The following is a 24,914-nucleotide window of genomic DNA, read 5'->3' as shown; positions in this document are numbered from 1 at the left end:
GTGATCCTCCTGCTCCATCCTCCCGAGTAGCAAGGATTACAGGCATGTACCACCATGCCCAACCGATCCCATAGCTGGTTTTTGGACCTAGTGGAAGGCATCTATTCATTTCAGTTTGATTTGATTCTCTTCATCCTGTCTCAAGTTTGTTATTCCCAGTTCTAACCTCATTTACAACTGAAAATAAAAAAGACTGAGAATTGAAATGGAGCTAATTATGTTATATGTATCTATGAGTATGTAAAGATGAACCCATTAAGTGTAACTAAAACATACTGATAAAAACAAAACAAATAAAAAATTAAAAAGAATTTTAGTTAGGAGGAATAAATACCAGAAATCTATTATATAACATAGTGACTATAATTAATAACAATGCATTAAATTCTTGAAAATGGTAAAAGAGCCAATTTTAGGCATTCTCACCTCAAAATTTTGTGAGGTGATGAGTATGTTAACTAGCCAGATTTAGCCATTTCATGACCTGCAGATGTTTCAAAATATCAATGTTGAACACAGTGAATACACGATTTATCTGCCTACTTAAATAAAACTATTTTTAAAAATAATCAATATTCTAATATCCCAAAGAATTCATCGCTCTTCTTCCATATGACCTCTGTAGTTACCTTTAAATTTTTGCCATTTGATTTTGGACATACTGAATCCTGTTAGAGCTCTAAGGTATAGTCCTCATCCAATCACTTCTCTCCGTTTCCACTCAATGACCCCATGCCCAAGCCACCTCAAGGCTCCATGCAGTATCCCCCTTGCCAGTCACGGACCCCCATCTACATTTCTGTCCCTCTAACAAGTCCACTTTTGCACCACAAGGTCTGGAAAATAAATTTCAAACATGAATCAAATTCTATTGCTCCTCTGCTTAAACCTTTTCACTGGGTTCCTGTCATCAGTAAAATACAAAGTCATCTCCAGACCCTGGCCTTCAAAGCCCAGACATCAGCTCCTGTTCCTCATTCTGGCTCATTACTCTGTATTTTTTCTAGCATTTTTCTGTTCCTGGAGCACATCAAGTTCATTCCTCTTCAGGACATTTGCACCTGCTGTTCCTTTACCTGGCTTTCTCTATCATTATATTTTCACACGCTGTGTTTCTCCTTGTCATTCAGGTCTGAGCTTGGGTGGAGCCATCTTGGACAGGCTCTCCCTACTCAAGCCATCTGAAGTAGCTTCCCACCACCCAGCAGAGCCATTACTCTATTTTACTTTTTCGATACTGCTTACTCCTTGTGAGATACTTTTACTGCTTGGTTGATCTAAATTAAGATTGGAAAACTTAAGCCTACAGGCCAAATTCAGCTCACCACCTGTTTTTGTACAGCCCATGAGCTAATTTTTTTTTTCAACAAACAGTTGAAATAAATCAAAAAAGACGATGTGGTGACATGTAAAAATTATACAAAATTAAAATTTGTGTCCATAAATAAAGGTTTTTGGAGCACAGCCATGCTCATCTGTTTATATATATTATCTATGGCTGGCTCCTTACAACAGCAGACAGGAGCAGTTGAAACAAAGAGTGCACCATCCAAAAGCCTCAAATAATTCTTGTCTGGCCCTTTAAGATATTATAATTTGTCAAACCCTGATCTGGATATGGATTGTCTTTCTTCTCCTTTTTACCACTTTGCCACTTGTCTGAGTTGTTTCCTGCTCTATGACAAAATTCCACAGACTGGATAATTTATAAAGAAAAGAAATTTATTCTGCACACTTCTAGAGCTGTCAAATCTGACTTTAAGGTTCTGGTGTCTATTGAGGGCCTTCTGCTGCACCATGTGATGGAGGGCATCCTGTGGTGAGAACAGTCTCTTTTGTGACAAAAATCACCCTGCTATAACTAACCCACCCTCACAGTGACAGCATCAATCCACTCGTGAAGGTGGAGCCAATAACAGCATTAGTCCACTCAAGAGGGCGAAGCCCCCAGGATCCAGTCACCTCTTAAAGGTCCCATGTCCCAGTACCATCACAGTGGCAATTAAATTTCAACATGAGTTTTGGAGGGGACATTCAAACCATAGCACCACTAACCGTGGTCTCTAAAAGCAGAGACCATATTTGTATTACTTATTTTCTTCTTGGTGTCTAGAATATACTGACATCACATACCTAGTAAATTCATGCAAATGAGTGGCTGCTTATGAAATGAGTGGGAAATTCTTTGACTGTTTCTGGGTAATCAGGGAGCACAGTACTCTGGCCCATATTTCCATAGATCTGCCAGCCAAAGGGGAAGAGGGAAGCTGGCTAATTCAGTGAAATAACACCTCAAGCAGAACTCAGATGAAGTTACAGACAAATTTATTAACTTCAAATCCTTTAAGTGTATTAGTCCAGATGACCCTAGGTGCTGTGAACGGATACATTTCAAAATCTCAGCTGTTTAATGCAATTGACGTTTGTTTCTTATTTACTTAGTGACTAGTTCTTAACCTGAGGGCTCTGAGACTCAGGTTTATAGAGGACCCACTGCCTACTTGGGTGTTTCTGGCTGTCAACATTTAACAAACACACCAGGGAGGGGAAAAAATGAAAACTTTCTTTTTTCAATATCTTTATTTATTTATTTTTTTATTTATGTGGTGCTGAGGATCAAACCCAGTTCCTCATGGATGGTAGGCGAGCTCTCTACCTCTGAGCCAAAATCCCAGCCCCACTCCCCCCCAAAAACCCTGAGAACTTTGTGGAGATGTTGAGGGTCCATCTGAAGAGATATGCATCACTTCCCTTGCATTCTAGTGACAAAAACACAATCATTGAGCCCAAGTAGGTGCAAAGCAGGCTGGGAAAGGTAGTTTCTGGCTAGGTAGCCACTATCTACACTATGGAAGGCAAACAAGAATACCTGGTGGTCAGCTAGTTGTCTCTGCCACAGGAGGCAACTTTTAAAATTTTTGATTATAATTGATGTCACTTTTGGAGGTCAGGAGTGTGGCTTCAAAGATGACCTAGAGATATCAGTGTGTAGATTCAATTAGATGACTATGTAAGGTAGATCAATTGAATTTTCAGTTCTATGAACATCTCCTTTTTCAAAACTTCATCCACTTTTTAAAAAAATCTAGACTCATTTCCTATATTCAAAGACTCTTTAGAGGTAGATGGAAAACAGAAGATCAAAAATTATAACTGGCCCCAGGAGAAGACCTCTTGCTGTCAGAATTGTTTAAATCCTCTCCTGAACAGTAGCCCCAATCTTCACCAAACTACTAACTCTGATTTACTTTAAGATAGAATCAAAGTTCCTGCATATCCTCAGTAGAGAATCAAAGTGCTGTATAATAATCCAACCCACTTCCCCACGAACAAGAAATGTTCTCTCATCTCCAAAGTGCCATGTCTCTTCAGAAATCTCTGCCAGCTTTCTTTTTATCAAACTGTAAAACCAGATTTCTCAATCCACTAGTTTAAATGAGGCATAAGCATGAGTTTAGATATCAATCTCTACTGACTCTGAGAATATTAGTCTTATTTTCCTATAAGAGGGTTAGTAATACAATAATATTTTTTATAGTATTTAACTAGTCTACTACCTTTTGATATGAACGTAGCTATAAATAAGCCAAGATACATATTATTTTTTTATAGATTCTAATGTAACATTAGTGCTATGATTCTAGCTTTGAAGGGCCACCACCATAACAATTAATATTTCTCTCAAAGACATATGTCTGGTACACACAGATTCATCTTTCCCCCCCTATCTTTTATCAAAATAACTTAAGATTTTAGATCAGTGTTTTGTGGTTTTGAATCACTTACCCTGGAATATTCTGTATGTAAAGAAGAATTTGGCTTGGAGTTTGGAATTGCTCTAGAATGTATACTTCTTTTGAGATTAATGATTTTCAATAGCAAATTAAAAACTGAAATGCATCATAGTGTAGGACTCTGTTAATCTTCAGCTAGTCGGCACCCTAACTATGCACCATGTTTTGTACACATTTACTCATTCAGTTCTCACAGTGGCCCAGTGAAGCAGGTTACTATATTCTAGTCACAGATCAGGAACTAAGGCCCATAGCAAACAAGTAACGTACACAAGGTCATAGTCATTAGGAGAGTCTAGCTCTTGAACCAGGTCTGTGTGAGGCCAGACAGATGATATATTGAGCAATGAACCCCCTCTTGTTTAAAATAATACTAGAGGCAAGCAGCTACCCATGAGCTGTGTGTCTCTTCTTATTTTGTGATGGGATCTCACCAAGTTGCCCAGGCTGGCCTTGAACTTGCGATCCTTCTGCCTTGCCTCCCGCTAGTTGTAGCTGGGATCACAGGCATGCACACTACTGCTGGCTTAAATAATACCTCTTCATATGCTGTGGCTTTTAGAGGAATTAGGATCAAGTCAAAGGATGTAACTTTCCCTTCTGATAGTTGTACAGTCAGTAGGAATAATTAAACTCATGGACTTACAGTGAAAGTAGGGAGGGAGGAGGAGAGAAAAGGAGGGAGAGGGGAAAGAAAGAAACAAAAGCATTCCCACACAGGCTACACCACGCACATGCGTGCCCTGAGGGCGAATCTCCACACAGTACCCTGAGAGGCACAAGCCCTGCCAGGCTTCTGAACCGTCTCTGCATCATCAGGGTGCTGGGCGCCATGCTGGGTCACAGCTGTCTGCTCCATTCTCGCCTCTCACAGTTCCTGAACTGCTTTCTCTGTGAAAGGATGTGCTGTTGTAAGGGGAGGCACATGGATGAGACGCTACCATCTTGTCCATGAGGAGTCTGCAGTACCGTGGAGAGATGGGACAGAGGTGGAAGTGGGGGCCCCAGAGCTGTAATGGGAAGGCTCATGAACCCCAAGCGTTGGCTGGCACAGCCCTGGAGTCAGCATTCCTGGTTCAGATCCTGGCTCCCCTGTGACCTTGAGGAATTATTTGACTTCTCCACATCACAATTTCTTCACACTTAAAATGGGAAGGATAATTAGCCAACTTCACAGGGTTTTATGGGGATGAAAGGAGTTGAAACATATGAAGTACTTAGAAGCGTGTCTGAAACACAAAAGCGTAAGTGCTAACAAAGATTCCCAGCCCAGGGCTGAGGCCCCCTTCATAAGAACAGCATTAACAGTGCAAAGCAGCCGCAGGAGACAGATGGCCAGGGTTCCAGGCCAAACTCAGCCGCCTTCCAGCTGCACTACCACAGATAAGTTAGCACCCTCCCCACACCAGATGAAAGGACACGGAAACTGTGAGACACTCAGCCTGTGACTTAGCAAGAACATTATCGATGCTGTCAATGATCGCTGTTGTGGTTAATGACTGTGAGACAGCAGGGAGGGCTGAAGTTTTCCAGGTGAAGGAATTGGAAAAGACATCCAGGTGAAGGGGATGTTTGCGCTGACCAGTTGGCGTGTGCCTGGGTTTTCGTGAGGCTGAGCTGAGTTCTGGCTGTTGGGAGACCTGCTCACCTCCTGCGTACGCACCTCCAGCTATCCTTCCTTTTTGCCCTTTATAGCTACACCTGGCAGGACAATCACAAAACAAAACATAACTGTCGGAAGGGAGAAGGAGAAGAGGAGGGAAAATGGAAAAGAAGGGAAGGGAAAGAGGAGAGATAGGTATAGATAGGTTTGGGGTGTGTGTGTGTGTGTGTGTGTGTGTGAGGCAGAGAGAGAGAGGTAGATCATTCTGCGGTTCCCAAACCTTCCATGGCTCCCTACTGCTTTCAGTATATATTCCACACTCCCAAGTCTGGCTTTCAAAGCCCTCTGCTACTTAGACCCAAGCACCCACTGCCCTCCTGGCCAAGGATGCTCTGAACTTGCCTTCACACCTTGGTTGCTATTCCTCCTAATCTGCAAGATTTGAGCCCAGACAGTCCCCTCTCTTAAGACCCTAAGCCCCGCCTCCTCCTGTTGTCTTTCTCTCCATATTGGATCCTACTCTCGGCTTTGGCTTCTCTGAACACCTTAGGCCCACTTACTTGGCATTTCTTGGGCTCTATGAGCGTTTCATGTCTTCCCTAGTAGACCAGAGGTGTACTTAGAGCAGACGCTCTCTTGGACTTCTTTGTGTCTCTCTCAACCCCGCCACACACCAGCACCAAAGTTTTTGCTCAAAGCCTTGTTTGTACACAATAGGGATTCAATAAATATTTGCTGAAAGGTCTTGGAAAATGAGTTGGAAATAATAACCTGTTGATGTTTGGGAAATTAATGATATTTAACCTTAAGCACAACTATATCCTCACTATTATAATAGTTTATACTTGGAATAAAGAGAAATAAATAAAGGATAAAGTAACTTCTAGGAAGTTAAATCTAGATGGAAAAATGTAGGTAACCTAAAAAAAAAGGCAAAAGGAATATAATAGTTAAATCATCTGATTTCAACTCTAGTTCAGAATGAGCCCACAGAAAGAAACCACCCGTAGACTTTGGTGGAAAGGTTTGGCCTTGTAACAGCTGTGGGGAACTGAATCCCCACAACCCTGGCTTGTATTGTATAACAATTAAGCTGTGTAAGCAGTTAACCCCTCACATCTCCAGGGGGCTAGTTTCCAGATATACCCCACCACTATGGCGAGTTTCAGCGGGGTGTTAGGGATGGAAGGATCTGCGAAGCTTGGTTCTTGCTGTTGCTGTCTCCTGAGATGTTGGTGTACCTCATGAAGGTGTGATGCTGAGCTCCTTGCTCTCCTACCTGGCCCATCTTATATCTCCACCTTTTTCTTACTAACAGATTGGTTACTGGAATGAAGATGATAAGTTTGTCCCTGCAGCCACCGATGCTCAAGCTGGGGGAGATAACTCCAGCGTTCAGAACAGAACGTACATCGTCACTACAATCCTAGTGAGTCCTCTGTCGAGGTTGCTTGGGATTCAAGCCAGACTAGCATAAAGAGTGAGAGCTGGTCATTCCTTTTGCCAAAAACTGTACCATAGATAAACATAGAGATTGGAAAGGGGGATACTCTGTAAATAAGAGGCCCTGAATTTTCACTCTGCATCTCTTAGACTCATTATGTCCTTGGATAAGCCAATGCATGCTCTGGGGCCACTCTCCTCATATATGACACTTAAGGGTGACACAAAGTGGTGCTGGTTTTCATACTCCACCCTGCCTCAGTAGAAGCCTTTGCCCCCCTAAGTCTAGCACAGAAAGGACAGAGAAATGAAATTGCTGTGATTTTCAGTGGTTGATAATGAGAAATCTGAAGCCTATTCTTGATCTACTTCCTCTTTTCCCAGAGTTATCTAAAATAAATAAATAAATTCAAACAAGAGCTCCCAGAACATAATTTAAAAAGCCATTCATCATATTTCAATGGAGAAACATTCTGATGTTTTAAAAGCTTGATTCTTTATCCCAAGATGTTTATAAATGGATGCAGAAATTCAGGAAATAGATCTAGGGGCTGGAGAGACTGCCCTGTGTTGTTAGCCAACATCAAAAGTGTACTCTTCTGCCATGCTGAAGAGGGTGCCAGGGTGAACCCATGACCCACATCCTCTGTCTCCTTGTTTCTTTACCAGGAAGATCCTTATGTGATGCTCAAGAAGAATGCCAACCAGTTTGAAGGCAATGACCGCTACGAGGGCTACTGTGTAGAGCTGGCAGCGGAGATTGCCAAGCATGTGGGCTACTCCTACCGTCTGGAGATCGTCAGCGATGGGAAATATGGAGCACGGGATCCTGACACCAAGGCCTGGAACGGCATGGTGGGAGAGCTGGTCTATGGGGTACGTTCCTCCCAGGGTGGAGCTGGAGGGCAGAGACAGAGGGTTTGAAGGTAATCATTTGGTGGCTGGATAGTCTTGCACACAAGTGCCTGTTAGACCCCACAACTGAATATCCTTGCAGCTGAATAGATAACATCAGTCCAAAACCATTGTCTTAAGACATGCTTTGCTCAGGTTCCAGGTCTCAGCATCTTGTGACTTCAGCTCCAAGGTCAATTTTCTCAAGGCAGATTGTTGAGTTATCACTGCCCTACTCAAATTCTAAATTTCTACTCTGGGATTCGATGCAACTGGATCCAAACTAATTTTCTAGTCACTTGCTTCTATAGACCCTCTGGTGCAACTTCCAGTTCAGCCAACCTGTCCCCCCATTCTCCCTATTCCCTACAGTGCTCCCTGCCATTCTCCACCTCTAAGATCCTCCTCCAAAACCTGCCTCACATGTTACTTTTGGCAAGCTGTCTTTTCTTCCTCCCTCAATGAGTGCAGACATCCCTTTGAACTGTTCTTGGCTTTTCCCTGTAGAACTTATGAGAATGTCCTTACCCTGCCTGGTATAGTAGCGATCTTTGGGATAGTGGTAGAGCTACCCCATCTCTATATCACTTACCACACTCGAAATAACTGCATGCATGATGGCTGTAAAATCTTCAATAAACTAAAGCAGTTTCGAGAAGCCACTGAACGTCCCGCACTTGTTAGTATTTAAGGAGTCATTGAGAGGCAAGAGATTCCCCACCAATCTACACATTTTAAAGCAGGAAAAGACAATGAGAGAATAGTAAACGAGAGTGTAGAATCAAGGAGTGTGAATTGTATGATTCACATCAGAGCTCATGTGGGTTTTCCTAGCCCTCGGAAAGGGTGCAGAGCTTGGAACGTGGCCATAATCAAACCGAAAGGGAGGAAAGCATTCCAGAAATTTCTAAAGTGTACACAACAGGAGAGCGGTGGGAGGGAGGAAGCCCTGTCGTGCCGAGGGCTCTGAGTGAGCCAGGGCGCAGGGAAGAGCGTGGACTGGTTCAGCGGGCCCTGGGAGAGCGTGGAGGGGCCTGAGGAAGGGAACAGTGAAGGGCAGTGGAAGAACATGGCGGCTCTGTGCAGGAAAGGGGCCAGTGTGGCCCCACTCACAGAAGCCGGAAACTCCAGCAGGGGATTTGGAGTGGAAGCACTGAGGCTGGGCCCCATGATGATGCTCAGTGCTGGTCAGGAGGCAAAAAAAAAATCACTTAAAGGAATTGTAAATCTCATCATCTCATAGCAGGGCAAGGTGAGTTTTGAGAATTCGGGGATACACAAAGGGAATTCAAAAAAAGAAGAAAATGGAGTTAAAAATAAAAAAATAATAAAATAATAAAATATTCCTCAGGGAGAGGGCTTCTGAGACAACCTGTGAAGGTCGCTCATAGGCTGAGGAACGGGCTGTGCTTTCCTCTTTCTTCTTTCCTCTGCTGCCTTTCACTTTGGAAGCTCCACTGAGGAAAGACAGAGGTCTGGATAGAGCTTCTGGAGGCTGGTTTCCATGGGAACTTCCACCAAGCTCTTAAGGTCATCTCCATGGCAACAGCTGTGAACTTTTCACCTTCCCCAGCACTCATCTTCACCTTCACCTCATGTAATTCAGCCCCTTAGTAAAAAGCCTGTGATCTGGGCAGAATAACCGTGTGATCAACTTGAGGATAAGCCCCCAGTGCCAGCTGCCAGTGTTGAGCCATTGGCTCATCAGAGCTCAGACAAGCAGGAGTCACCTCTGCATGCCTCCGTGGTTAGTCCTTCCCTTGGTCTCCCCTTGCCAGGGTCTATCCCTCTTCCCAGTAAAACTGGTTTCCACATTGGGCCCAACTGGCTAACTCTTCCTTTAAGTTCATCTTTCTTTTTCAATTCCCCTGAGAAAGAACAAAGGGGTTCAGAAAAATATTTCTCAACCACAAACCATCAGAAAAGTCTGGAAAAATTCATCCAGATGACTCTGAATTTATTCTTTCTTTGCCTTGGGTATAGCTGCCCTCTCTTGTTTTTAGCTATAATCGTAGCAGTAATATTTCATCAAATCACACTGCTCATGTGCCCCATGCTAGGCTATCCTCCTATCAACCCTGTGAAATAGGTAAGGTTATTTTTCTATTTTGTAGATGAGGAATCTGAGGCCCAGAGAAGTTAGATGATTTGGCAAAGGACACACAGCCAATAACAGCAGAGTTGGGACATACAATTCTGCTGTTTGTACTACACATTAAGACAGACTCTATAGAAATCATAACATCCAAACACTGGACCATAAAGCCAGTATTATCCAAGCCAGTGGTGTTCTCAATGAGGAAATGATGCCACTTGTAGCTGGTTTCTGCTTCTTGTTGGGGACTATTGCTGTGCCTTATTTCCAGATGCATGCCTGTCCATCCTTTGTCTTGGTGAAGCAGAAGGAGAGTGAGCTTTGCAGGCAGACACCTGGACTTGAGTTTCAACTCCGCCAACTTACCAGCTGCATGAGGTCTGCAAGATAGGGAACTCCTCCAAGGTCACCTTCCTGAAACACAGATAGTGAATTCTTTATCACAGAGCCATTCTGGGGATATTCACCTGCACCATGCCTGGCTCAGAGCAGATCTACACCCCCAATAGTTTTATGTATATTTTGGGAAATTTTTTTCGGGGGGGGGGTATTGAACTCAGGGGCATTCAACCACTGAGCCACATCCCCAGCCCTGTTTTGTATTTTATTTAGAGACAAGGTCTCACTGAGTTGCTTAGCCCCTCACTGTCGCTGAGCCTGGCTTTGAAATTGCGATCCTCCTGCCTCAGCCTCCCGAGCTGCAGGGATTACAGGCATGCTCCACTTGCCCTGTTTTTTTTTTTTTTTTCCCATATCAAAGATATATACCACATTCCCAAAATTGCTTTGAACCAAGCATGGCATACATCATTTTGGGATCTCCTAGTTCGGTGGGTTCTCAAAGTGTAGACACTGCTTCAACATTGCTGGGAACTTGTTGAAATTGCAAATTCTCACATCTCTGTCCAGATTCATTGAATCTCGAAACCCTGCCATATATGATTTTGAAAGCCCTCCATGTGATTCTGATGCATCCTCAAATTTAAGAGCCATTGTCCCCAGATGTCAGTTTACAAAAATAATTTCTAGCAGGTGCTAGAAATTAAAATGGTCACACTTCATGGCACTCTCAAGTGGTTGAATTAACTTGACCTTCACCCCCCCAAAAAATGTGAAGTAAATATTTAAAACAAGACTTATGGTGCCTTTTTATAAATGCTTAGAGAAATGAATGATCCAAGGACAAACAATTTTAGAAATATTGCTTCCAACATACTCTTCTTGGAAATTGTCAGTGCGTAGTGGTCTTTTAAAGGGTTGAAGGAATCTGCCCTAAAATAACCTGTTTAAATCTATATTTTCCAAGCATGCTAATTTTCATGTATACTTATTAACATCTTTCCAGAAATATTTCATGGAATGCATTTTTGAACCACTAAATGAATGAAGCATTAAGATAATGTGATTCTTTAATTTTCCAGCCTATGATCCTTTCTGTTCACTCATGTCAGGGAGCATCAGACAAATCCGTTTAATACCCTGTACCATGTTCTGAGCTGGTCTGCATTCACCCTGTGGGTTATTTCCAGTCAATTCCTCCAAGTCATTTACATTACATTTCTCTCTCATTCCTTTTCTATGCTAAGTTGCAGATAAAAGAGTAGATATCTTTTTCCTTATACTGATTTGTAAGTATTTGTTAAAAAAAAAATCAAGATTTATGCAGCAGGTGTTGGTGGGGTGAGGGGAGAACAGCATTACTATGAAACTCACACCTGACTCCTGCAGCATTTTATGGAGTTTTTCTATAAGTGAGAACTTAAGTCATTCTGAAGCCAGGCTTTTTATTCCACTTAAAGCACCTTCTCAGTAGTCCCAGCAAATGAGAGTTACTAGAAGGAATCTCTAAGTAGCAGCCGACTGGTGGTTTGGCAGGACCCTCATCTGCACAGTGTCTGTTCCAAGCTTCACATCTGGGCTGCTATACAGCAGCGTAAGACAAAGCCATTCTCCCCAACAGACTTGTCTAAGCACGTCTCTCATTTCAGAAATGAATGTTGTGGCAACTGTCCATAGAAGCCCTTTTGAGTTTCCAGGATCTCTTGATCTCGGGCCAACAGAGCGCTGGATTTTTATTGAGTAGATGCCAGTGTGTCTGTGATCAGAGGTAAGAATGAAGGAAGAGCAAAGGCCTGGAGATTCCACATGCTGGATACCCAAGGAACATTCATTGCAATCTTTTCATGTTCATCCACATGCTGGATTTGAAAATTAAAAATTAAATTAATTGCATATTTCTTAGCAGTTTTTCTGGGGGGAAAAAAAAGTTGAAAATGTACTGCACTTTCTCACCGCCAGACTCCTACTCTCATGGTCCCTGATTCCTGGCATGCTGTTCTGTACCAGAGCAACCTGTCATAACTCTACCCTCCTTTAATGCCCAATGTACATGTCACCTGTTCCATGATTCAGTTTCTGATCTCTCCAGCCAGAATGAATCCCTTCCAGGTCTCCTGTAGCATTTTATATCTGTTAGACAACATGCATCCCATTAACCTTACAGACTGGAAAGGTTATGTATCTGTATATTTGTGTGTATGTGTGTGTGTGTGTGTGCTCGCGCCCACATATTCATGCGTTTTCCCTGCCAATTTGTAATTGCAATTGGGTGTGGAGACCATTGCTTACCTTCAGCTTTCAGCCTAGAGCTTATACATAAGTGCTCAATAAATGTTTATTGAGTTAAATTTGCCTTTACCACCTCATTAGCCAGGATGATCTTGGATGCAGGTAAAAGAAATTCAATTCAAAGTGGCTTAGGCAAACAGAAAGTCTGGTTCATTTTCTTGGCGACAGATCTCTGAATGTATTGACACATGTTCCTAAGGAGGCCAAGGTAAGGCCTGAATTTAGAGTGGCCCAAGTTACAGCACCAGCGATTATCCTCAGCATCTCTCAGTTCTGGCTGTTAGGGGTAATGCTCAGTAGACTCCCTTGGCTCTAATGCCATCCTTCAGTGAGACTTCCCAGGTCGGGGGTAGAGTATGCTGATTGGCCAGACCTGGGTTATGTGCTTCCCCATGTAACAAGCGTAGCCAGCCCCACTCCAACCTGGGCAGCTGAGAGGAGGGAGGGCAAGGGTGGTTTTCCAGCCACAGGAAGGAGACATGGCTGCTGGACAGGCAAAATCAACAGACAGAACCACAGCCTCCTTCTTGCAGGATGAAGAAGCTGTCTCTGGTAAGTGGAGCTGTCAAATCCTAGGATAATCCCTCCAGTAAAATATTGAGCTAATCATCCATTTGTCAGGAATAGAGCCAGAGTGGTTGACTTCTAAATTCTTTCCCATTTTCACATCTTTTCAGAGACAAAAGAATATTCACAGTGAAGAGAGAAATGAGAACAAAGAAAGCTGCTGAGCTCAACTGAATTTTATTTATTTATTTTTGCAGAGAGCTGATGTGGCTGTGGCCCCCTTAACGATCACCTTGGTTCGGGAAGAGGTTATAGACTTCTCCAAGCCATTTATGAGTCTGGGCATCTCCATCATGATTAAAAAGCCACAGAAGTCCAAGCCAGGAGTCTTCTCCTTCCTCGACCCCTTGGCGTACGAGATTTGGATGTGCATCGTCTTTGCCTACATCGGAGTGAGCGTGGTCCTCTTCCTGGTCAGTCGCTTCAGCCCCTATGAATGGCACAGTGAAGAGTTTGAGGAGGGACGAGACCAGACGACCAGCGACCAGGCGAATGAGTTTGGGATATTCAATAGCTTGTGGTTCTCGCTGGGAGCTTTCATGCAGCAAGGATGTGACATTTCTCCCAGGTCAGTTCCCTTTTCTCCTTCGTGCTACACAATGCTATGTTTTTCTTGGAAAAAAAATTACTGGAAACTTAAGAGATGGGAATTATTTCCAGATTTCATTGTTTTCAGTTTTTCTACTCCTCCTTATGGTCCATTGTCCTTTGCATGCTGTGGATTATCTGAATGCATCTATGGTTGGGCCAGCATTTTGTACTGTCTGGTTAATGTGCTCTGTGTCAAGATTGATAGGCATGGGGTGGGGAGGTGGCACCCGTCTGTAATCCCAGCAGCTCAGGAGACTGAGACCGGAGAATCGCGAGTTCAAAATCAGCCTCAGCAAAAGTGAGGTACTAAGCAGTTCAGTGAGATGCTGTCTCTAAATAAAATACAAAATAGGGCTGGGGATGTGGCTCAGGGGGCAAGCACCCCTGAATCCCAATCCCCAGTACTAAAAAAAAAAAAAAAGATTGATGGCATAATTATGACTGATGTTTCTCTGAAAGGCACATAGAAAGAATGGAGTTGGTGGGGGGAGGAAACAGTGCTATATAACTAACATTTATTGAATACTTACTATACAACAAGCAAGGTTTGAGTCTTGTACATGCATCATCTCAATGGAACCTCACTCAGGCAGAAATGGGGTTCACAGTATACCTACCCTCATGTTGAATCTCTTTCCCAAGGTTACACAGCCAGGGGAAGGGTGAGTGGAGACTCACACCACTGTCCTTACTCCTGCATGGGGGCAGGGTCATGGGTTATGAGTAGGTCGTAGCACTGGCTATAGTCCACAGACTTTCTGTGTGGCCCTGGGCAAGTCACCTTACCCTGGTGTACCTGTATCTTAAAATGGTTTTCTTCTTCTTGGTTCTGAGAAAGACTTCAGAAAAACTCCAATTCCAGGGATGATATTTATTTGTTCCTAGTGGTTCAAACATGGGCTTTCTCAGAGATGCCTCAAATACCACACTGAAAGTACCAGGGTCATCAAGTCAGTAGGATTTGAACCCTTTATGTGGAACCAGAGTGGCTCCATTTTTGTCTGCTGTATACATTGCATTTGTAGATATGATTTATTTTGCAGGAAAAAAAGGGGGGAAGCATTTGAAAACTACCAATCTAGACCAATTTCCACTTTTACTGGCTTCCTATCTATGCATGATGTACTTTCTTTACATTTTGAAATGTTCAAGCCATATATCCCCTCTAATTTACTGATAAATAGTACTGACTAGATTTGCTTTTCCAGTTGCTTAGTGTCTGTGATCTTTCTCCAGTAGACATTCCCTTGTAGAACACCAAATTTCAAAAGCAGGTGCGGAGACATGGCTTAGGATTTGGCCTCCAGAGATAAATCCAGGTTACAAGTGCATTAATACCAGGCTTCATGGAGGCATCTCTACCCACATTGCCATCTTGCATTTTGAGTGTCAATGAAGACTGACGTTTCCAAGTGGCAATGGAGTAAAATCTTCCTGAGAAGCTTTTCCCAGAACTTATTCTTCCTGCTTCATAATTTGGAAAGTCTCATCGTTCACCATTATAATCTTGTTTTTCTTTAAATAAGAAGACAGTTGGGGGGTAGGGGACGTGGGGGAGGAGGTGTGAGACTGGATGCGTGGCCAATACTGGAAAACACATGGCAAAGAGTAGCAAGAACCAAGCAGGGGAAGGGCTCACTTAAAAATAAATTGGGCCAGTGGATAAACAGTGGGAAGAAATTATTCCTATCATCTACTCAGTGTAATGTCAGCCCACCAAAACACATCTGTGTCCAGAGCTTGTCCTTCTCTGTCAATTCTTTCTCAGTGGGCATCTACCTCTTAGCAGCATCCTTGAGGTTCTATCTTACGCTGGGTTTTCAAACTCCCCCCAGCCTCTCTTCCTTCTCGTGTTGCTCAGCTGGCCCCACAGAGTATTTGACTTCATGACCCCTGATTGCAAGAGAATTTTCAAATTGTGCTCCCTGGACTTTTGAGGGTTCTGCTGGGGTATCTCAGGAAGCCACACTGGGGTGGAGACAAGATTGACCAGCCAAATATCCAGCCGCCCTCCTCCCCAGCTCTACCAAAACAACCCCACTCTATGCTTCTCCTTTCCCATTGGTAAAATGCAAGGAATGGTTTCTACCTGGGGTATTGCTGTGAGGTTTAAAAGACATGGCCATACATAGAACCTGTACCGATGCCTCACCTTCACATAGGAAGCCTGTAAAATGCATGCTATTTTTTAAAATTTATTTTGTATATTGTACTTTGACTCGACTTCACTAGAAGGAAGGGTGCCACTGATTGGAAAGCCTACCGTGCTCTTCTGAAGAAGGCCAGGGACAAAGAAAAAATAGCCAATGGTTCATCCAGGGACCAAGAATATCTGGATTCTTGGAGCTCCTCCCCAAAGGAACTTGGAGGAAGAATTTGGGATTTGGGATGAAAGGGTCTGATAGATATGACTGACAGTGTGCACCACAGTAATTAGTTTTATCCACTTCGGATAGACTTTTCCCTACTAAGCCCACCTTGCCAATCCCAGAGCTTAACAGCCTGTAAGAGTCAGACTGTGAGTCACAATGTTTCCTGGAAATATTCATTAAAAAGAGAAGGCTTATTTCATCTTACTTTGGGCCAGACAAAAAGACAAAGATGCAGGACAGTCATCAGGGTCAGAGGCCAAGCAGAAAATCATCGACACCAGCAGACATCCTTTTGTTGTCTACCTATTTCTCAGTGTTCTAATATGCACAACACTGTGTGAAACCCTCTGGCTGCTATAGGAGAAGGTATTTTGTAAGGTGCTTGCATATGTCAAACATTCCTCCAAATGAGCCTCAGTTCACTGCTCACACTGCTTACTTAGAGAATGTATCACAAATCCTCAATAATTTAGGATTTGTAAAACCAAATTTTATCAGAATTTCATGTATCTGCACTTACAACACAAATTCCTTTGTCTCCTTCTACTCTTTTTAAAGTTATTATTAATGTCTAGTAACAAAAAAAAAAAGTGGCTGAATGTAGTTGTCTACAAGTAACAAACCTGATCACAGTAGTATAAACAAACTAGGAGTTATCTTTTCCATATCATAAGAAAAATGGGCCAGGCACAGTGGTGCACTTCTTTAAAGCCAGGGATTCAGGAGGCTAAGGTAGGAAGATCGAAAGGTTGAGGCCAGCCTCAGCAACTTATTGAGACCCTGTCTCCAAATTTAAAAATAAATAAATAAATAAAGGGTGGGGATGTTCAATCCCTGGTATCAAAAAAGAAAGAATGAAACAAACATGGGATCAGGCAGTGGGATATGGTTCAAGGTCGACTATTCTGTAATTTTCTTGGTCTTTCTTCTTGATCACAAAATGAAAGCTCCCAGACATTGTTTCCTGTGAGAGGGGGTAGAAGTGTTCCCAGCCATGTCTGTCTCTCTGCGTCAGGAAAACAAAAGCTTAGCACAGTACTTCCCACCACTAGTAGATGTCTGCTGCTATCTAGAACATCACAAACAGCAGACTATTTGGAGGGAGACCCGGAAGGCAGGGATTGAGGCTTTCCAGCCTCTGGAGTGGAAGAGGTGTGATGGATGGTTGGAATCAACCAGCAGCCCTAGTCACATCCCTGAATTTAATGTTTTCTGCATGAGCACCACAAACACATAAAAATAATCTATAATGATTGTTCACTTTATTACTGGTACATATACAGTTATATACCCACAATTGTGTATTTAAAATTTGTCTTGGGTTCGATCCTCAGTACCACATACAAATAAAGGTGTTGTGTCCTCCGAAAACTAAAAACAAAAAATAAATATTAAAAAAAAAATTGTCTTATACCCCTAGCCAGCAAGTGCTCCTGAAATGCTTTAAAACACCTCCCTCTTCCCCTTGAAAGGTTTAGATAGAAAAATTGTCTTTTTCTAACTTATTTGAACATTGCAAGTTAAAATTCAACTTAGCGGGGTCGAGGTTATGGCTCAGTGGTTGAGACTTGCCTAGCATGTGTGAGGCACTGGGTTAGATTCTCAGCACCGCATATAAATAAGTTTTTTTTAAATGTCAATTGACAACTAAGAAAATATTTTTAAAAAAGTTCAACTTAGCTGTGATCACAGATACAATGGTTTTGTCATGAGGTTGATGGCAAGACTAGAAAGCCATCCGTGAATGGACTCTGTAAGGCCTGCTTCCTGTGCCCAAAGACCTATTTTTAATAGATATTGTGGATTCTTTTTTCCACACAGGGAGATTTTGAGAAAGGATTATACTAAAGGTGAAATGAAAATAAACATAATCAAAATTTATCTTTGGCTCCCCCAAATCTTTAAGTCCCTTTCCTCCCTATTTGGGGCCCACACCATTCCCTTATTCAGCAGATATTGATAAAGGCCTATGGCATGCAGAGCATGGTTTTAGGTGCTGAGAATATGAACTTCAATTGATGATGGAGCTGGATGCAAGGTAGGAGTTTTTGCCTTTGCCTTTGCTGGTACAGTGGTAAAAGGCATTAAACTAGTAATTGTGAACATATGAATTGTGATGTGCTACAAATAAAGTGAACCAGCCTTGGATGATAAAGGAAGTGTAATTAAAGGAGACTTACTTAGAGTGTTCCAGGAAGATTTCTCTGAGGCCCTGATGGGTAAAAGGGAGCTAGTTTATATAGAGCTGAGAGACAAAATAGCCTCGTGCAGCGACCCTTCAGAGTTTAGTGCTCTCAAGGACTGGAGGACCAACTTGTGTATCTGGTTTGTAGTGAGTGAAGACAGCAGGGGTTTGAGATCATATTGGAGAAGTAGACCAAGGCAAGATCATGCAGGGCCATGGTATAAATGTGAGGTTTTACTCTAAATGAAATGGAAAGCCATTGGGGTGTTTTAAACAAGAGAAGGGTTGATTTGCATGCTAAACTACCACTCTGGGAAGCTATAAAGAAAATGAGTTAAAGCACAGAAGAGTCCAGAGGAGAAACAGAGGGGCTGAACAAGAGGCTCTCACAGCCATCCAGGAGAAATTACAGTGATGGAAATGACGATGATGGTCATGGACATGGATTTATGGTCTACTTGGGAACCTTAATTGACAGGACTTGCTGATGGAGTGGGTCTATGAGGATGTAGACAGGGAGGACTCAAGGGTGAATCTGAGAGGGAGGGAGCATTTGGAAAACATGGACGCAGAGACTTTTAGCTCTGAGTAGGATCTGAGGATGCTCTGGTTTATCTATCTCATTACAGATGAGGGAATTGAGACCTAAGAAGGTATTTTTCCCTAATATCACCCATGGCTCACGGATACTCAGACCAATCCTTCCCTACCACGAAGTCTCAACCCAAGGCACCATTACCTACAAGTGAACTAAGAGCAACTGTCTGCAACAGTCATTTCCCCATCCACCTCCATGGAGTTGGTACTTTCTTAGGTTTAGAAGAAGAGGGGTAGGAGGGCGCTTGGGGAAGAGAGAAAAATGGGAAATTAAAATTTCAGGTTTCAGAAAGCGCCCTTTTTATCCTGTTCATACTCTGCATCAGCACAGATAATAATCATCTCTACCTGGTAAAGATAATTACTCTCAGTGAGAAGAAGTCTCAGGCAGGGGAGTGATGGCATTTTGGAGCTCTCCCAGAACCCTAGGTAACACGGGTACACACACACACACACACACACACACACACACCCTTCAGCTAATTTACTGGTCGGGACTGACTCACCAGGGGAACAGGGTAGGCAAGGAGGAAAACCCAAGCAGACAGCCAAGGAAAGCTTGACCTTTGTATGCACATAAATTCCATGGCAACCAATATGCCTCCAGCATTGAAAGATGATGCGAAAACCTCCCCCTGTCCCTCCTGCTCTCCCTCCTACACTCGCAGAGAGGGGCATGGAGACCCGTTTCTCTTGCTCATCTTGAGTGTCTTGCTCATCCTGAGGTCACCAGAGTGTTGTGGGGGAGAGAAGAAAGCTAAGAGTTGATGAAAGCAGCCTGAATCTAAAAACTGTTCTCATTTGGTTTTTTTTTTTAAATAAACTTTATTGTCATAGCTAAAAAGGATCAATAAAATCAATGAAAAATAAAGGGAAAAATAAATCCTCTGTATCTTTTAACATTCTGCTTGTATGCTATGTCCTTTTAAAAGCATTGTCTCATTCCTTACCCATCTAAAAGTAATCTCTCCTTGTTTAGTGCTTTCCTTACTAGTGTTTACACTTTCCTATCAAACCATTCTGTAGTGCTTTATAGTGCAAATTGTGCAGATTATTTTCTTTTTTTTTTAATTTTTATTTATTTATTTATTTATTTTTAATTTTTTATTGTTGGCTGTTCAAAACATTACATAGTTCTTGATATATCATATTTCTCACTTTGAACTGTTCTCATTTTGAAAACACAAGTCTGGTTTAGGCCACAGGTTCATGGCTGTAAGGGACAGTGTCACAGGATGGTGTGGACAACAGTGAGCAAGAAATGTGTGATGGATGATAAACACTCTGGGTCTTGGGACTAGGTGTGGGGTTTCTGCTGGGATCCCCTACAGCAGAATCACTTGGGTGTCTGTCCCAGTGCTGGTTCTCAGACCTGCGGAACAGGAAGCTCTGCGGTTGGTGAGACGGTTGTGAATGTTTCGTGAACCTCCCCACCCAGAGCAGATGGGCGTAAAAGTTTGGTAGTCACTGAGCCAGCATGTTGTCTAGGTAAGATCACTTAAAAAGTACAGAAAGCGAGGTCAATGGGGCAGCAAGAAAGGGTGTCAATTAACAGCCATCGGCACTGATCCCAGGGCCTGCCTGCTCACTGCCCTATGATAACTGCTAATGAGCAAGGCCCTGGGAACAGAGTGGTCAATTGTGACCACTGAAGGCAGAGGACTTGCTGGTGACCCTGCCTTTCTCCTGCAGCCCAGGCTATCAGAAGGGGGTCACAGGGGGATTCACAAGAGTAAATTCCCCTTCAATGCCTTTCCCTCACAAGTAACCCCAAAGCAGAGGGATTAGCCCAGGTGAGGTGACTTTGCAATCCTGGCAGGTGTGGTGTGTACGTGGACCATCCGTGGGTCATTCCCATGACAAGGGTTGGTGGGGGGGACTCAGCTTATTCCCACCCATGTTTTCAATTTTAATTCTCTGCTGCCTTATAGTGAGTCCCAGAGCCAGGTTCTGCTACTGAGCAGCTTCACAGACCTTTTGAGAAAGAAGAACACTAAATTTTGGAAGCTCCAAAAGTGGCATTGGAGTTATTGAAATGAGCTCAATAGCAGGAGAACAAGAGCTTCCTGGATGCAAATGAAAGTGGACATTTTCTTTATTTCAGCCAGCAGTTCTGGCCATCAGGTAGGAGGGAGTCCAGTTGCTCTTTCTTTCTTTCTTTTTTTTATACCTTTATTTCACTTATTTATTTCTATGTGGTGCTGAGGATAGAACCCAGGGTCTCACATGTGCGAGGCTAGCACTCTACCGCTGAGCCGCAACCCCAGCCCAGTAGCTCTTTCTTTAGGTAGCACCGAAGTCCACCGCTTGAACCGTTTAATTAAAAGAGAATTTTTCCCCCTCCAAAATTACAATAGGCGCTTTTTCAGAAAGTTTTTCACAGAGCCGAATGGGATGTTTAGGATCAATTATGCACATATTTCTTCATCAAATGTTTCTTTAGCATGGTTTCTAGTGCTGTGGGGACCATTGAACAAAGCAAACATTCCTGTCCTCCTGCTCATCCAGTGGGACAAGCAATAAGCAAAACCAAAATGGAACCAACACTCACGTCCCAGTTTGGGGGGATTCTGGTTTACAGGAAGTGGGGGAGGGAGTCAGCCATAATCACACAGATGATTAGTGTAAGTTCAATAACACCAGGTTGGAGCTTGCCTGGGGCCACGGTGAACTGAGCACACATGTGTCAGCTAAAGAAGGTGGCTTCTGTCACTTGTGGACCTTCATTGCCGTGGGAACTCTGTGCAGATCAAACAAGAGCATGCCCACATCCAGCTTCTCAACCACCAGTCTGAGACTCCAGGAAGAAAGGTGATTTTTTTTTTTTTTTTGGTTTCCTGTATAAAATCTGATGCTTTTCTTTTCTTTCACACACTTTGGAAAGTCTAGACCATGAATGGAGGCTGTGCTCGGAGAAACATGGACCCCCACATCTCTATGTCTGGAGCCTACCCATGGCTAGCTACATCTGCCTGGGTTCCACATTTTCCCAAAGAGGACCCCCTATTTCTTTTTAAACCCTCACTGGAAATACAGTATCTAAGATCAAGAGACCCAGTTGTTTGGGAAAAATTGTGAGTTCTATGAAGGGAAAAATGAGAGTGTTAGTAATTGAGTGGATGGGGAAGGCATGCTCGGACCCCTACAGGGAGGCTGACAGTTTGGCATATTTAGCTACCACCATCCAACTGTGCTGTCAAGTCATTTTTGATGCATCATTTGTATATACTTTTATCTTAGCTGTGTTCAAGGGATATGATAGGAAAATTAAGCCCAAGGCACCCTGCAGAAAATGAATAGTGCCAAGGGCACTACACAGAAGCTACAATCCTAGGTGGCTATGTACGGCTGGTGGCTTGAGAAGACAAGGCTTTAACATGATGAGGACAGTACCTGCTGGAAGCCGAGTGGAGTTCCACCCAAGAGGAGATGCAGCACCAGCTGTCAGTCACACGGGCTGGGGGAGGTTAGAAAGATTCTCGAGCTCAGCCTCCTGCTCACCATGGGGTGAGCATCTTGCTCCTGGATCTCAGTTTTCCCGTTTCCAAATGGGAGCAAGATAGTCTCTACTATGTCCCCAGCTCCCCATCTAAGACTTGTCTCCCACTGAGTCTCAGCTTAGCCATGGCTCTAGCCAAGCCAAGTCGTGCTTTATTTGCCCAGCTTTGTTTTACTGTTATTCTCTTATCCCCTCGACTCGAGGTGACCTCTTCCCCACTCAACTCCTTCCCTCTTTGCAAATGCTGTCTCTCACCTTGCCCCCACCCAACCTAATTACCCCTCTGAATTTCCACTTTACAGTAACAGCCATAAACTTGAACTCTGGAATAGGGCCGTCTGGGGATCGAACCCTAACTCTACCTTGCTAGCTGGTAAGCTGGAGAAAATAACTTCTCTGGACCTCAGTATCCTCTTTTGGAAAATGGAGATAATACTGATTCTTATCTCAATTCCAGTATTTTCAGGACTAAATGACAAATGCATGGAAATGTATTCCTTTGCACAGGACTCACGCGCAAAAGCTGCTGATATTGTTGCTGTCACCTTTGTCATCTGCACCTGACTGAGGGCATCCTGTAATCTTGAACCCTGCAGGATAATTACCCAAGCCTACTCCTTATTGAGGTGCAGATTGGCACACTTCCCCGCAATTCATTCAAACCCTGGCAGGAGGCGCTGTGCATTCTAAATACTCACAGTGTATGGTGGAATGAACACAAGCCTTTTCACAGTATCCTTACAAGGATTGGGTCATATTTTCTATTCAATGAAGGGAATTTAATTTCTAGCCATTACCACCCACCTACATGCTACAGGGCAACTCAATCCTGGTTTCTGAATAGATTTGGAGAAGAGAGGAGAATCGTAGAGAAGGACATTGAAAAGAACCAGAAAACAATGTTGCTAGTTGTCCCACTATTCAGGAACGTTCAAATCTTCCTTTTCCTGGGAAAAGAGTGTCAATTATTTTGTTTATTGTTCTTAGAGTGCGTCAGGAACTCTAGTTGGTGCTAGAATTTGTCACTTCTCATCATCATGCCAACTTCTGCCTGGTATGTCAGCATCATTGTGTACATGAGAAGCCTGGGGCTCAGAGAGGTTAATTTGCTTGCCCATGTGCACCCAGCAAAACTGAGATGATAACATGTGTCTGTCTGATTCTAACACCTATGATTTATTCTGGATATACTGCTGTCTTCTCAGACTAGAAATCTGAAAGTAACTTAGGCTATCCTGGGAATTGTTAGAATTTATGGGAAAATAAATTTTTTCTTCTACAGAGTTCTCTAACTCTGATTGCTTCTCTTTAAAAAGGGGGCCTTTTGCTATTATTATTATTATTATTATTATTATTATTATTATATTGTTATTATTCTTTATAGTTGCACTGTCTTCTGAGGGAGAAAGGTGAGTGTGTTCCACCCCCAACAAGAGTGAGGGCAGTGTGGCCACTGGGGAGAGGGGATAGGGAGACAGAGGGAGAAGCAAAGATAAAGCTACGTTGGAGAGGCCAATCTCTTGGCTTTATCTGGGAGATGACTGTGGGCATAGGATGGGGTCCATAGACACAGCCAAAAGCTGGAGAGGAGATGTTTTTAGTTGTGGTACTTGACAGATGAATGAAGGATGAAAACAACGAGGGGGAAAAATATCATAAATGGCCTCAAAAGTATGGGGTTACAAAAGATGTCGACTCAAGGCAGTTTTCCTACAGAGATGGTAGTGTTACATACCTCGAGAAAGCTCAGTGTCCATCAGTAGAAATCCAGGCACAGAAATGGCAGTTCACCCACCGAGCAGGGCCCTGCTGTGGAGGTGGGTGAACTGGGACGGCTGGGCTGCTTTGTGAGGATCTTTCAGGTTGCAGTGCCAGAAGGTAGTGGGTTGTGGTCCAGCTGGACCTAAGTTTAATAGGCTCTTTCCATTGCTCCTTTCTGGAACACAGAATCTCAGGGCTGAGCTCTGTGGCTCTCTGCATTGGTGCTAGAGTTTTTCTGAGAAAGGGAACATTAGTGTGGGCAGAGGTGAAAAGGAACTTTTGGGAAGCATGGACAGTGCCTTGATAGATCACAAGATGTTCTTACAATGACAACAACAGATAGCAGAGAGAAGCAGGAGGGAAACCCCCAGTGGGGTATGACCATAAGCAAAGGCACTGAGGCAGACACAGATTTCACCATGAAACCTGTCCATCAGCATCATTCCTAGGCACTTGCTGGTTGCAGAGTTTACCAAGTGCAATGACATAATCAATACCACAACATTGGGAGTCCATCACCAGCTTTGAGAAGGTTAGAGTATCACTAATGAAGCTTACAGAGTCCACAATGAGCGATATTGAGCCAGGTCTTCAACTGCCACCAGGAAGAGCTCCAGGAAGTAGCTTCCAGCTCTCCATGGGGCCTCACTTTTGATAGTGCGAAGGCTTAGTCCATTGTGAACGGAGCCTCAGCAGCTCCATTTTGATTTTTGACATTCAGAGGATGCTGGCGTGTAGTTGAGAAGCCACCAGCCACTACTGCTGCCAGTTTATTTATCTCCTGAGCAGCAGGTGGAAGGGGCTGTCAGGCAGGAAGATGCCATCGCTTCTGGCTGGACAGCCACCTGGTATTCATCTTCTCTTTTCATGTCTCACTGTAGGAGT

The 24,914-nt window shown here is 43.3% G+C and overlaps 1 protein-coding gene across 2 annotated transcripts in view; it reads left to right on the top strand.

Moving 5' to 3' along the window:
- Gria1 (glutamate ionotropic receptor AMPA type subunit 1) overlaps positions 1 to 24,914 on the top strand; it is a 301,486-nt gene that overhangs the window by 197,941 nt on the left and 78,631 nt on the right. For both annotated transcript variants that reach the window (XM_046446417.2, XM_058579911.1), the window contains exons 9-11: positions 6,716 to 6,826; positions 7,510 to 7,716; positions 13,222 to 13,592. In XM_046446417.2, coding sequence (XP_046302373.1) covers positions 6,716 to 6,826; positions 7,510 to 7,716; positions 13,222 to 13,592 — 689 coding nt within the window. The remainder of the gene's footprint in view (positions 1 to 6,715; positions 6,827 to 7,509; positions 7,717 to 13,221; positions 13,593 to 24,914) is intronic.

Source organism: Marmota monax, unplaced genomic scaffold, assembly GCF_021218885.2.
Source record: "Marmota monax isolate L192 unplaced genomic scaffold, Marmota_monax_Labrador192_F-V1.1 WCK01_AAM20220418_F8-fsc00188, whole genome shotgun sequence".
Classification (NCBI taxonomy): Eukaryota; Metazoa; Chordata; class Mammalia; order Rodentia; family Sciuridae; genus Marmota; species Marmota monax.
The sequence above is the reverse complement of the archived record's forward strand: the minus strand, read 5'-3'. Positions and strand labels throughout refer to the sequence as shown.